Below are 14,257 nucleotides of genomic sequence, written 5' to 3' on the forward strand. Positions count from 1 at the left end.
TTGAAACAGGAAGTGTACCTCATCCAAAATGGCTGCCCCCTATCGACACCGTACCAACGTGATTGCTTCTTGATGTTCAACAAATTTATTATTTTTAACGATCTGCTTCATCAAATATTTACCTTCGCTTTTTGGAATAAAATATCTTAAGACGCTTGGTCACTTTTCCTTCCTAAACGTAGAAAGTAAGGTAAGGACTTTTTTGTCTAGGTAGGATAACTAGACTCTGCCGCTTGCTAGGTGAACACGCTTGGATTAAATGATCCCTGTGAGGTGTAAAGCATTTGTCAATTTTTACTTTAAAAAGTAAAGGGTTGATATGTGCTTGAAGTATATGGTAAAACGTAGGAAAAAACGGGAGCGAAATTAAAGATCTACTTCACGCATTACATCCCATTTGTTTCCAGTGCAGACTTTAAAAAAAATGTTTTAATAATTTTCTCAGTATCGATCACGCCATCCATTTTATATACACTGATAATGAGTAGTAAATTGTCTACCGTTTTGTTGTAAAATACATAGTACGGTAATTGCAATAAGGTTGATCAGTTCTGTGATTCAAATTAATTAAGGGATCATTTTTGTAGCTATCATGTATTTTGGTCTCTACGCAATTTACATTTCGTTCAAAGCTTATAAATGTATGTCTTACACATGTTAAGCATAGTTTAGGTTTAGATTGTTTTTGGCACATTGCTTCATAGTTGGGATGTCACGCTAGTTTTTGTACATCGCACCATGACAGGGGGTTTATATCTGATATGTGAAATATATACATACCATACACATGGAGTCTCAGCACTGCTGGCTTTTGTAAAAAAGCACGTTGCAGAACATGAAGATTAAGGAAAAACATTTGTAAGAATAAATATGTTTGCTAGAATAAAAATTCAGACTGACAGCATCGTTAATCCTTTCAGCTCTAGAGTTCTAGTTTTGTTTTGCAGGTTAGTCCTGGGAAGTTTGAGGATTTCAGCACAGAGTAAACCATGTCCTCTTTTAAACCTACACGAATTCAATCCTACCCCAAGCTTGGAGAGAAAGTCACCCAAGACACGTTATATTGGAAGAATTATAAGGTATAAGTCTGATAGAAAAAGCTTACTAAAACACTTTAAACTGTATTTATATGGTAGACTTTTGCAGATGCTGTAAATCTCTTTTACTGATCCAGCAATGTTACAGTTTGTTTATGTGTAATTTAATACGTTTAGGTGTACTTGCCTAGAGTTTCTTGGTTGTTATGGAGAGAAGGTAGGAGTCATTTTATTTCTTATGTAGACCGTGTTTCTGATGTGAAGACTGCAAATACTAAATAGTCAGCAATGATAAGGAGTAAAATAATACATTAATGCCCTGTTTATTTTTTCAAAGACTACCCATGGTCATTATATCCTAGAACATAGTATCCTAATTTTCCATCTTGTGTAGATGCCCTAAATTACAAGGAGATTGGAGCTTGGGATTTTCCAGAATTTCCAAAGATAATTGAAAGTCCATAGGTTCATTGTGTTGCAGTATCGAGAATCACAATCTTTTGTCACTATATGGCTTTCTTTGTGGAAATGAATGAAATGAAATATATTTAAATTGAATGACAGACATATCTGTTGCTTTTTCCTTTGTTTATATTTGGAAACAAAATTCAGCAGCTGCTAATTTGAACATATGGATTTCTTCTCTCCAGTATATCCAATGGAATATTGTGGTTGCATTTGATGGAATTTTCCAAGATTTTGGGAAGCTTTTCCTGGAATCTGTGTTAGCACTTCAGAATTATAGTGGCTAGTAGTTTTGTTTTTTCAGTTTGTTTTATTTTATTGTCTTTTGGCACTAGTGAAATGCAGTTTTAAATTGTTCTTGTCATATCTCACTCCTTCTGCTGGTCACAGTTTCAACATATAACCTACAAAACCAGATGTATGTGAAATATTTTCTGTAATTTTCTGTAATATATTAAAACCCTATTCCTAGAGAAAGAATCCTATTCACTTTTGTTCTTTCTAACAAATTGTGTTACAGACTCCTGTTCAGATAAAGGAATTTGGGGCAATTACAAAGATAGATTTCTCTCCTCAGTCCCCATACAATTATGCTGTCACAGCATCTACAAGAGTAAGTGCTTCGTGTTGAAGGTGTATTAATGGCACTAACATTACCCTGATCGTTTTGAATATTGCCTGTCAGCATTTTTTCATCCCTCGGTTACATTTTTTAATTTAAAAATCACATTATAGATGGAACATGAGTGCTATAAGTAGGTAATTCAGTGTTTAAAGTCTCATTACCTGATAATGAGAAATACTTTTTTTCCTAGTGTTATATCAATTATAGTGGATATGTTTACTTAATTTAAGACTTACATTTCTCATGCTCATCTAAGTGTACGTTTGAAATGAATGCTGTAGTAGGTAGAGCGGATTTTATTATTGCTATTATAAATATTGTGTATGACATATTTGATATAATGGATAAATATGTTTGTTTTAAAGCACCCACAAAGAAGTGGCTGATTTGACTTATTATCTCTTTTAATTTGTAGATCCACATTTACGGGCAGTACTCACAGGAGCCTATCAAAACCTTCTCGCGGTTTAAAGACACAGCCTACAGTGGTACATACCGATCAGATGGGCAGCTGCTTGTGGCAGGGAGTGAAGACTCGGTAGTGAGACTCTTTGATATCAGTGGCAGAGTCGCACTCAGGCAGTTTTCTGGGCACTCCAAGTAAGTATCTGTGTGTTTGTTTTGGTTGTTTGCTATTTTGTGGTACATTGACTTAAAAAATAATGAACTTCATTGGAATGTGTGATAACTGAACTGTTTTAACAACTCTAATTGCTGGTTCTTAAGATTTGTGGGCTCTAATGCATTAAGTGATTCTGTTGTTGGCGTGCTGTTACAAGCTTGTTTATCTGTAAATAACATACATGAGCCATTTCAGTCTAGGTTCAGACTGATGTATGGCCCAGAAACAGCTTTTGCTAGGGCAACTAATGATTTTCTGGTGATTGCTGACCCTGCTTTTTTCTCCATTCTTGCCTTGCTGGATCTCAGTGCTGCCTTGGATATTGTTGCCTGTACAGTCTTGCTGAATAGCTGTGCGAGATGTTTTGGTTTTACCGGAACTGCTTTGTCATGGCTTGACAGTGATCAATCACACTATCTGCCTTATCATACAGCTTAGATGATGTTGAAAAATGGATACAGGAAAATTCATGATATGAACTTTGAAGAGGACACTGTTAAATGAAAAGAGCAAAGCTCTGCTTTATTGTCCTTCATTATTAACTTTGTTGCTCTGTCAACTTTGGTTTGACTATTGATGGTATTCGAATCAACGTTTGTACTTATGAATCATGGTGATTCAAGCCTTACATTTGAAACCTCTGTTGCACTGTTTTTTTCATCATTATAGCATTGCACACATCTATTTGTGTGTCCCACTCTGATGCAGATATGCTAATATATTTTTTAGTCTTTTGTATGCTTGAGTGTACAGTGCTTGCTGATGGACATGTTCTTAAGTTGCAAGATGTTAACTTCAGTTGCTTGGTCTTACATAATACTAGATGTACAAATATATATCTGCTGTCTTGACCTCTTGGCACTGGCTCCCTATGGTTTTAGAATAAAGATTCACAAATCTACTACTCACCTTTAAAGGCTAAAATTGTCTAGCTTCTGACTGCATCAGTAATCTCTTATTTCCCTAGACACCTACATGTCATTTGTGCTGTTTGAATGCTAGCACTTAAATAATGCTCTGAGCTGGCATGAATGCTGGCAAAATAAAGCTCTGAGCCGTGGGAGACTTTACGTTCTTTTCTGTTATTCTAAAGCTATGAAATTATTTCCAAGTCCATTTTTTCCATCATTTTTTGTAAAACATTTATTTTTTTAACTTTTAAAAATTGTATACACTTTCTCTTAATTTTGTTATATGTGCGGCATTAATGTCTGCTTATATGTGTCTCAGTTGATTTTATCTGTGCTTTGTTTTGTTGCAAAACACTTAAAGGGGTATGTAAAATAAGATTATTATTTTTTATCACTCATGTTAAGGGATTATAGGGGTATGCAAAGTAATGTGCAGTCTCATTTTGTGGAAGACATAGATCAAAATGAAAGGAACTGGAGGAGATAATTCTGGTAAGAAATGTGAAAAGAACTTGAGGACTGGTGGTCTGCAGGGTTATGCCATTCATTCACATTTTGCTAGAGATGGATAAATTCATGTCCTAGAGTATATGTCTTTTGCAGAGCTATGTATTGTAATACTTAGATCTGATGCTAAATTTATTAGTCCAAATTTGTGGCAGACAAATTTCTTAGCTCCTAAGCTTTTGCTTAGAAGTACAGTTTTAATACAGTAATCTAGTAAAGACTATCACATCTGTGTGCTTTTATTTTGCAGGTCAGTTCACGTAACAGACTTCACATCAGACAAGTTTAGAATATTATCAGGATCAGATGACTACACCTGCCGATTGTGGGACATACCAAACTCAACAGAACTGATCTCCTACAAGGAACATACTGACTATGTGCGCTGTGGGACAACAAGTAAACTGAACCCAGACCTTTTTATCACAGGTAAGACCAATTCCATTGTAACCACAAGGAAAAGGGGGAAAGATTTTCAAGTAATTCTTGATTTATGCTTTATTTGTGCATTTCTGGTTTAAATCTTAAAAACCTAATTCAGTGCAAAGAATTACAAATTCAACATTGTTAATTTAAAGAGGGGAGTTGTGTCAGTTTGCATTGGCTTTAAGGAAACAAATAAAGGTTAATTCCACACTGAAAAGTAGAAAGTAAAACCGTATTTCAGCTGTTAAGCTTTCTTAAGGTGTTAAGGATGGCTTAACAGTCAATGTTTTTTCTTTGTTTTTACTTTTTGTTTTGTTTTCAAGAATGAACAACAAAAAATAAACGACAAAAATAAATTGGATAACGAGAGTTTACAGACAAAATAAGCGAAAAGTGGGGCAACATAAGCATATTTCAAAGACATTTGACATTTCACAGATTTTGTGTTAGTAAAAAACTAGCCATATTTCCTCAAAAGTACAGTTTCTTGAAATGAATACAACCCAGTGCGATCTAATGCTAAGTTGGCACTGCTTCTGACACCCATAAGCACTGATTTCTATGAAGCTATTAACTTTCCCATATGCCCTCTGGATTAGTTGTTTATTAGCATACACTGTGATGCCTTCTGTAGTTGTACGCAGGACTGTAGTTGTGCTGTGTTGTACTGGTTGCAAAATATCACGTCTGCTCCATGTCAAGCAAGAAATACAAATCTGGTGTCTTTATTTAGCGCTTGCATGTAAAGAGCTCTGCAAAAAGTCACATCAAGAATGGGCAAGGAAAAAAGTTTTGTAACACTAAGATAAAAGTAACAAGTATTTTTAACCAATGTCTGAAGTTGATGTGTTACTAATGCATACTTAAAGGACTTTACTGCATTTCAAGAATCTCTGAGCGGTAAAGAAGATTTTGCAATTGCTCAGAAGCAGAGCCTCTTGAGTTTTTGTTATAGCTAATGTCTTCCTTGTGTTCTCAGGTTCTTACGATCACACGGTGAAGGTGTTTGATGCACGGACCAACAAGAGTGTCATGACCATGGATCACAGTCAGCCAGTAGAGAGTGTCTTACTCTTCCCCTCTGGGGGCCTGCTGGTATCGGCAGGTAACTATGAAAGTGTGAAATGTACTGCCTTAGAATTTCAGCTGCAGCGTAAGGCACTTGACAGGAAAGCCAGTCTGGTCTTGTCATTTTATTAGAGATTTACCCCTCAAAAGCAATGTACCACAAGTATCAGGGTTCCTTTCAGGAGGAAAGTCTCTGTCCGCGTCCTTTCTTTTGTCTTTGTCTTGTACGAGGGATACAACTCAGTTTCTGATTGCTTTGCGCAAGCTTAAATGTTGGTAAGTTACTGAACTAATGAAAACATGTATCAGATTCTGTATGGTTGATTTTTTCAAGCGTGCTCTTAATAAGTCCAGACCATGTTCCGTTGGTTCCACTGGTCCAGACCATTACATTTCTCTGGTTATATTCTTAATTGAACAAACTAGAGCGCTGCACAGGCTTCTTTTTTTACCTGCTTCATCTTGTCCAAGTTAGTCTTGCCTTAGTGCATGACTTCAGTAGAGGGTTAGACGAGACCTGTGTGGCTTACTGACTTTTGGGGGAAGAGTTTTGATGCTATGAAACACATTGCCACCACCTATTATGGAAAGTGATTGTCTGGTAGTCTTGATCAAACTCCATTATGTGCTTCTTGATTTATTAAGTTACTGAAATGAGCAACGCAAGGAGTATAATCTGGTAAGAATATATTATCTGTTTGTAATTGCCTTTTTAAAATTCTGGAACCCCAGCCTTTCAATTGAGATGATTATAGCGATGCTGTATTTTATTTGTAGGTGGGCGATATGTAAAGGTCTGGGACATGCTGAAAGGAGGACAGCAGCTTGTCTCATTGAAGAATCATCATAAAACAGTAACCTGCCTGTGCCTGAGCTCCTCAGGACAGAGGCTGCTCTCGGGATCACTGGACAGGTGGGCGTGTATGGGTTGTTGTGGTGTTCTTAACTATGTACAGGAAATAAACGTTATTATTTATATCCCAGTTTTTATTTGTTGCATTTTGTTTCCATTAACTTGTTTGTGAAGTGACTGCAGTTTTAGTTAACATCCAGCAGATGGTGCAGATGACGCTGCGTTTTCCCCAACCGCATGAGCGTCAGTTTAAAACTGGACATAATAGCAGATACAGAAACCTAAACAAATGTGTTGTGCCTGAATGGACCTGTCACTTCATTCCTGAAATGCAGCATGTACATATATTATTTTTGCAATGTTAATGACCATTTCCTGTGTGTCATTCAAAGGTCCACTCAAAAATGTCTTTGCTGGCTTGTGCTTTGTTTAGTGTTTATGTCCCTGCTGTTTGGTTGCAAGACACTGTCTTTTGAAAAGAACATTTTTTAAGCCAAGGCGTTCAGTGCAAATCTTATTTTATTTTGTCTGTTGGTTCCACTGCTTAGCTTTATGTAGCTAGTCAATTCAAAATGATTTGCTGCTTTTGTTTATATAAGAGGCCAGACGGTGTTTTTCCTTTAAATTATTTATTTGTATAGTGGTAAAATCAGTTGCTCCTGACATTACGGAATGTGAATGTGAATTTCAGATTTACTGGAGTCTTTAGGTTTTGGGCTGTCTGTAATTTGAAAAGTGAACTTTTTGTTAAAAATAAACAATAGATAATCAAAACTCAGTAGAGGATCATTTAAATGTCATTAAGACTTCACATGAACATTTCAAAAATCTGTTAAGAATGTTCTGGAGTCAGTAAGACATTACCAAGAGCCAAACCAAAGGGCTTCCTACTATGAATTTTTGTGTAAATACAGTCCATCAAATTATCCTTAATGCCCATATCTGTTAAATAATAATTTTCCTGTTAATCGTAATGAAAGAAACACATTTAATAGACATCAAGTTAAAGTGAAAAAGAAGTAATATTATAATAAGATCATATAGTTGACATTTATGTAATGCTCATTAGATAGGGTAAAGAAAAGCATACAGTAAATCTGCTGTAACATATACTGTCATTTGTGACACAAATGGTTTTACAGGCAGTATGTGTCCTTTTTTCCAGGCATGTGAAAGTGTACAGCACAGCAACCTACAAAGCAGTGCACAGCTTTGACTACGCTGCTTCTGTTCTGAGCGTTGCCCTGGCAGTAAGTATATGTACCAACTCAAGACAGAAGAGATTTTTATTTTCAAATTTAAAGGCCATTGCTCTTCAGATAAGTCTAAATAAAAAAAACACATTGAGAAATTCACTAGTGCTAGCATTGGCCATTTTTCTAGATGGTTTTATATTATCTGAATACCATAATCATCCTCCTAACTGAAGAAGGTGGCTTGGCAGTCTTTCTCTGTTCTGTGTTTAAGATTTTGAAATGTTAGCATTTTTAAGCTCACACAGTTGCCATTTGTATACCAGTGTCTATAGTCGTCTCATGTCACTCTTGGTGTTGTACTTGCTCCCAGCCTGAAGATGAAGCGATTGTTGTTGGGATGACCAATGGAGTATTGAATGTGAAACACAGGAAGCACCCAGAGGAGAAACAGGAAGCAGCCAGTCGGAAGAAGCGACGGCCAGCATATCGTTTCTTTGTCAAGGGGAAAAATTACATGCCAAAGCAGGTTCTCTGACAATTGCCTGAAAGTTGACTGAATGGCTTTTCTGAATCTGACTTATTTTGAAAGAAAAGGATATTTTTTTAAATGGAAGGTGTCCTCACAACTGTATAAGCAGGATCTGTGAATTTTCCCAATTAGAAAATGCTCCCAACTGAAATAAATATCCACCAGTTTCTTACACATTGGAATGTGTTTTAAGCTGATTAGCAACAAAATATTGTCCATTATTACTTTTGTTTTTAATTTAAAATTAAACATAGCAATACATCACCTTTTCACACTACAGTTTCTCCTTTTTCCCCATTCCATTACTCCCATTCCATTACTGAGCGTTTGTTTATTAAAGAGGTTGTTACTTTAATTGTCTCATTTGTTAGGTTCTTAGTCACAACGTCTTGTCATCTTTTTTTAGGATGATTTCTTGGTCAGCAAACCAGTCAAAATGCACTTGAAAAAGTATGACCAGCAACTGAAGAGCTTCCAGGTTTCAAAGGCTCTTGACACTGTTTTGGAGGTAAGTGGTCTTACATTTGTCTCATTTGTGTAGGGCAGACCTTAAGAGATCAATGGCAGTATTGAAAAGGAGAACAAGGTCAGATACTGTCTTCTCAGTTGGATGTTTTTTTTACTTTGTTGTATTGTTGTATTGGACTGAGCCATAAAACCAGTTTCCCCCAGGGGGTAATAAAGTGTGAATGGAAATTATTTGTCTCTTTGGATGGAGAAATTAAAGCGAACAAAACAGAATTATTGTGTGGTGTGATGGAAATAATATATTGTGTACAAAGCCACATGAGTCAGATTCTCAAGCTTTTCCTGTTGAGCACCATGGACTACACAGTCAACAGTGTGTATAAATACAAATCTCCTACTTTCTGGCTGTTCTGCTTACAAAAAGAATGTTCAGTGTGTTATTAAAATACTTATCAATCATTCAGTAAAGTCTTCAGAAGGCACACAGAATGAAATTATAGGCATGCCCCTGAATTGTTTACTGAGAAACACTGTGAGTTGTTTATTAAATTGGCACTTGGCAATGATTAATGCACCTCTTGTTTCTGTCTGTGTGTGTTGTGTTCAGCGAAGGGTTCATATAAAGAGACCAGAGGTAACGGTGGCGGTGATTCAGGAGCTGAACCGCAGAGGCACTCTGAAAAATGCCCTTGCGGGCCGAGATGAGAAAAGCCTTACAAACCTACTCAACTTCTTGATCAGGTACAGGTTTTTCAATGGGACAGTGTGCGTGGAGTCATTACAGCATCATACTTCCGCCCTTACAGACTCTTTTTATCTCTGTGACTCCTTTTGCGTCACTCCACTATTTGTAGTATCTGCTCTGCTCACTTCCAACAGATAATACAGCAGTATTCTGCCTCGTTCTAGGCAGGCAGCGTTGTTGTAAATACCAGATACATCATGTAAGATGGCTTACAGTGGCCATGTACCAGTGAAAGGAGAGGCCATGGTGTCTGTATTCACTTATTCTTCTTTGTTTCATTTTCTGTTCGATTGCCATCTTCCAGCCTTGCTCATGCCGTTAGACATTATCCCCTAACAGATTGGCTTCCCCTCTTGCATCCAAAAACGACTAAATGTGAAGTGGACCTTAATGAGAAATGAGAGGAACAGATGTGCCTACTGGGCCCTTTATTTTCAAGCAACCCTGTTCCACTCCACACATGCCGTTAGTGACTGAACAGACTTCTTTAGTAAACTCTTTCCAATACGTGGTTGTATGCCATTAACCAAGTGGTGGCACATCGTTGTCTGAAGGACACTGGGATTAGGGGAGACTGAGTCAGGGTGTCTTGGGGTTGGAGTGTTGTTGGGGTTGGAGCACCGTCAATCCATGCTAAGAACCTCAGCTGTAGATGTGGTGGAGTGCACCAAATGAAGTGCAATAGAAAAGCTCTTATTTGTCTCAAAAGAAGCTATCCACAGTTCTGTGTCCAAAAAATAAGTATTGATTCCAAATTCAAAACCGGTACTAAGTCTTTCTCATCATTTATTTGAGTTTTGTTACCACCAGTTCTGTACTCCCTCAACCTATTCAAGTATGGGCCTTTAATAGTAATGTTTTCTATATGTCATGTTTTATTTTCCAGGTATATGGTTGATCCAAGGTTTACCCCAGTTTTAGTGGATGCCGCAGAAATGGTTTTGGGTGAGTTTTTCACATGGTCTTTATTTGTACTATTAAAATTTAATGATTTGTTTCAGTTTCTGTGCATGAGGTGTTTGTAATATTGATGCTGCTCCCTTGATAAAGATGTGGTTCACTCTAAATCTTTCATGCAGATGGGTGCAATTTGTTAACCCCTTCAGGGAAGGCACCATCTATTATGTAGTAAGACTATTATTATTTAAAAAATGGGCATATTACTTGAAGTACGGAGACTGTTAAAATCTTACTATGCAGTTTCAGGCATTAAAACATTGTTAGTGTGTTTTTATTTTTATTCAGCTATAAGTTTTCAAAAAGGGAAACTCTCTTGCTTCAGCTTTACTAAAATACTTAACTTTTAATTCTTGTAAAACTGTTAATATTGCATACATTGCATACTCAGCTTAGTCCTCATTATCTTATATTGTGCACCACCGTTTCCATGTGCATCCATAAGGATGTGTATTTACAGTAAACAATATTCACGTACAACATCCGTACAATAACATAGACGCTTGCCTGATTTCAACCAATATGATTAGAACGAACTGTGCCCTTATTATACTTAATAGAATATTGTCTTACAAGAAATGTACTTAAAGAATATATACATCTATAAATGTATGTAAAGATATATATATATTATAAATATATAAAGAACATATATTATCTACTGAATTATAATACTTTCACACCTTGCGTCTGATGGTGCCATATATGCAACAAATGAAGACATTACAAATAAAAGGCTGGAAAATCAGAATATATAAGTAAATAGTAATTACTTTTTTTAGAAAGACAAAGAAACAAGGGCATGGGAGTGATCACAACACTCCAGAATTTTATTCTAGTTCTAACAGCAGCCTGTTATAAAGTTGGGAAAACTGCATTGGAAAGAAAAGAAATGTGTATCAGCTCCAAGAGAAATGTATGTAGAAAGAAAGATGTAGGCATAAGGTTAAGAAAACAAGTGGTGAGATTTAGTTGAAGTATTAAACCAGCCACCTCTGATGGAGTGTTTTTTTTTTTCAAACCTAGAAATTGAAGTCTTTAAAAAGAGGAATGTTCAACAGGCTCCAATGACGTTGCTTGTGTTTCCAGAACAAAAATATTTAACCTAATGAGAGAAATTCTAAGCTTCAAACATGAAGGAATTACACATTTCATTCCTGTTGTTCCTTTAATATCATGAACAGATTTAGGAAGAGGCTGACACAAGCTATTTATGGTCTAAAAATATTTTGGATTATGCTTTTCAGCTACAAATTAGCTTGGAGTAGTATGCATGTCTGGCATTCCTTGAAGCAGCTTCATATCGAACTTGAACTTGAACTTGAACTTGAACTTGAACTTTATTGCCATATGTAACCGGTACTGGTACAATGGAATTCTTACTTACAGAAAGTCTCTCGATTATAAAACAAGTGTAAAAAACAAAACAAAGTGCAAACAGTGCATCAAGACAATGTACAAACAAACAATAGACAGTGTGCAAGTAAACATCATGGCTCAATAAAAAGCACAATCTCCACATTGTTTGAAATGTTTGAAATTGTATCGGCAACTTATTTGTTCTAATCCCATAGAATGTTTTTGAATCTCATCTTGAAGAAAGACATCTCATGTTCTGATGTTCTGATAAACTCTAGTTAGCATGGTAAAGCGTGTAATTGCAGTCCATGAACCTGTCAGTGATGTTCTAGAATGTAAATCACAATTCTTCAGAACAAGCACATTAATCCATTGACTACCAAAAGTCTTAAGTGTTGCATTGGAAGGTGCATTGAGAGGCACTGGGATTATAATTTAGTCATTTAAAAAAGTAATTAAACATGGATGTATCTTCCACTAAAATGACTCAGAGTAGGACTGGTCAAGGATCTTATGATGTCTGGCAAATGTTTCTGTGGTTCTCTGACCACTATGTAAATCTTTGCAAAGATGTGTTAATTTTGAGCAAACACTCCTGGGCAGTAACTTCTCTTCACAGCTTTCAGCTGGCCAAATAATGGCAGGCACTGTATAGCTTCTCACATCAAAAAGTCTTACAATGTGCACAACTGAAGAACCTGCTAGTAGATGTGCAGGGATTAGATTCCTTACAGCTTCCACTAACCGACATTGTGATGATGCACCTAGACTAGTCTGTAGACTAGTAGTGATTCATGAAGGAAAGCAAATGCTGTTTCCATAATCTTCGCTTAGATTATGTTGTTCGACTGTGGAGAGTTGTTCTTCATGTGTTTAAGTATATTAAAAGTATCGCTGTGGTTTATTTTCTGTCCTTGCTGAAATGGATCACACTAATGATTTAAAGACTTTATGAGTTTTAAATACTATTGATTTTAATGAGCTCTTGAAAGATAAATTTGTAAAAAGTGGACTCTCAATTGCCTGTTTTGATATTAGATTCCTCTGCTGTTCCACTGCATCTTAATGTCTTCAAAATAAACATGTAGGTCAGTTCATTCAATGGTAGCTTTGTCTATTTCACAAAAGATGTAGAAGATGCACTTAAATGTTTTCATATTAGTGCTTGGTGAAAGATGTATTGGTCTTGACTGACATTTTAGAATTTAAATGCTGCCGGTTGAAAACTGCCAATCTTAAATTCTGACAATCAATATGTTTTTTTGTATTGTGTTTAGTAAGTGTATATTTACCTATGGAGTTTTTAGTAGCGTGTATCATGTGTATGAATGTGTGATTTGTATTAGTAGTTTCAAGGTACCTCGATGTACTTGTGGTGCTTCTGAAGGACCAATGTAGATTTAGAACTAGTCTAGAAATTTTGTAAGGTCCAGTTTTAACCTCCCTTTTTTCCCTGTTTGTTTAGAAATTTACAGGCATGTTGTGGGGCAGTCAGCACTGATAGACAAACAGTTCGTGAGGCTGCAGGAGACAATAGAGAAAGAGATTGACTACCAGGAGGAACTGGTGGAAGTCCTGGGAATGATTGACACCCTCGTTGCAGCAACAACCACCAGGAAAGAGGCAGCAACCTCCGGAATAAGATCCGGGAACGTTCTGCATGGAGTGGAAAACAGTGGAAAGGTGGCGGCAGTTTGAAATCCAGAAGAAAACAATTACAGTTGAGTCTGCAGATACAAAATGATCCCCAACTGGACAATGCATCAGCTCCAGCCATTGCACTTGGTGGTTTTCTGGAGGTTTGCAGAGTTTCTCAGAATCATCCCATGCAAAATATCTTAATCTTGAACAGTATGGAAGAAGGTAGCACATGCTGATCATGATGATACATCTTTAAATACTTTAAAGATTGGTTCTTTGAAGTGAACCCTCCCTGTAGTCAAAACCAATAATTAAAGGGCTGGATTTTGAATGAAAGGTCTGCCTAGACCTTTATCAAACACTGGGAATAATGAAGAGCTATCCCATGTTTTTATACCTTGGAATTTTCTGCAGCCAAAATACACTTGATCAAACATTTGTCTGCCCAAAGTCTAGCTTCTACAGTGCCTTTCAGGTTTAGTGTGCATTCTGTTACAGAATGCAAATGTCTGTCTTCCATAAAATGTTTGTGAAAGTAAAGGTTTATATTAAAATTTCAAATAAATTTGTGTTGTGTTTTTAAGTCTTTTGTTTCTTAACATAGGTAAGGTGTTGTACATAACGGCACACAAAAGGGGTAGTGTCATGATGTGCTGAGATGGAGATATTCTTAGTTTCCATATCTTAAAGGGGTGGCAATACCTGGTCTTGGAGAGCCACAGTCCAGTTGGTCTTGTAGATTGCACTTAATGTATATCATCAATATCATAACACATGATGTTTGATCAATCAGTTAACTTAACAGGGTGTGCATTCTGCAATGGTGTCCTGCCTTGTACCTTAGGTTT

General features: G+C 36.5%; 1 protein-coding gene across 1 annotated transcript; it reads left to right on the top strand.

Annotated features, from left to right (window-relative positions):
- Window positions 1-26: 26 nt before the first annotated feature.
- Window positions 27-13,974, top strand: utp15 (UTP15 small subunit processome component). Its single transcript, XM_088629156.1, has 13 exons — window positions 27-190; window positions 948-1,079; window positions 2,023-2,115; window positions 2,543-2,727; window positions 4,418-4,596; window positions 5,573-5,698; window positions 6,439-6,574; window positions 7,680-7,764; window positions 8,081-8,236; window positions 8,646-8,747; window positions 9,315-9,448; window positions 10,339-10,397; window positions 13,234-13,974. Exons 2-13 carry the CDS (start codon window positions 990-992, stop codon window positions 13,464-13,466), a joined length of 1,578 nt encoding a protein of 525 aa, XP_088485282.1. The 5' UTR covers window positions 27-190; window positions 948-989; the 3' UTR covers window positions 13,467-13,974.
- Window positions 13,975-14,257: the final 283 nt, after the last annotated feature.

This window comes from Lepisosteus platostomus, chromosome 4, assembly GCF_059453375.1.
Source record: "Lepisosteus platostomus isolate fLepPlt1 chromosome 4, fLepPlt1.hap1, whole genome shotgun sequence".
Taxonomy (NCBI): Eukaryota; Metazoa; Chordata; class Actinopteri; order Semionotiformes; family Lepisosteidae; genus Lepisosteus; species Lepisosteus platostomus.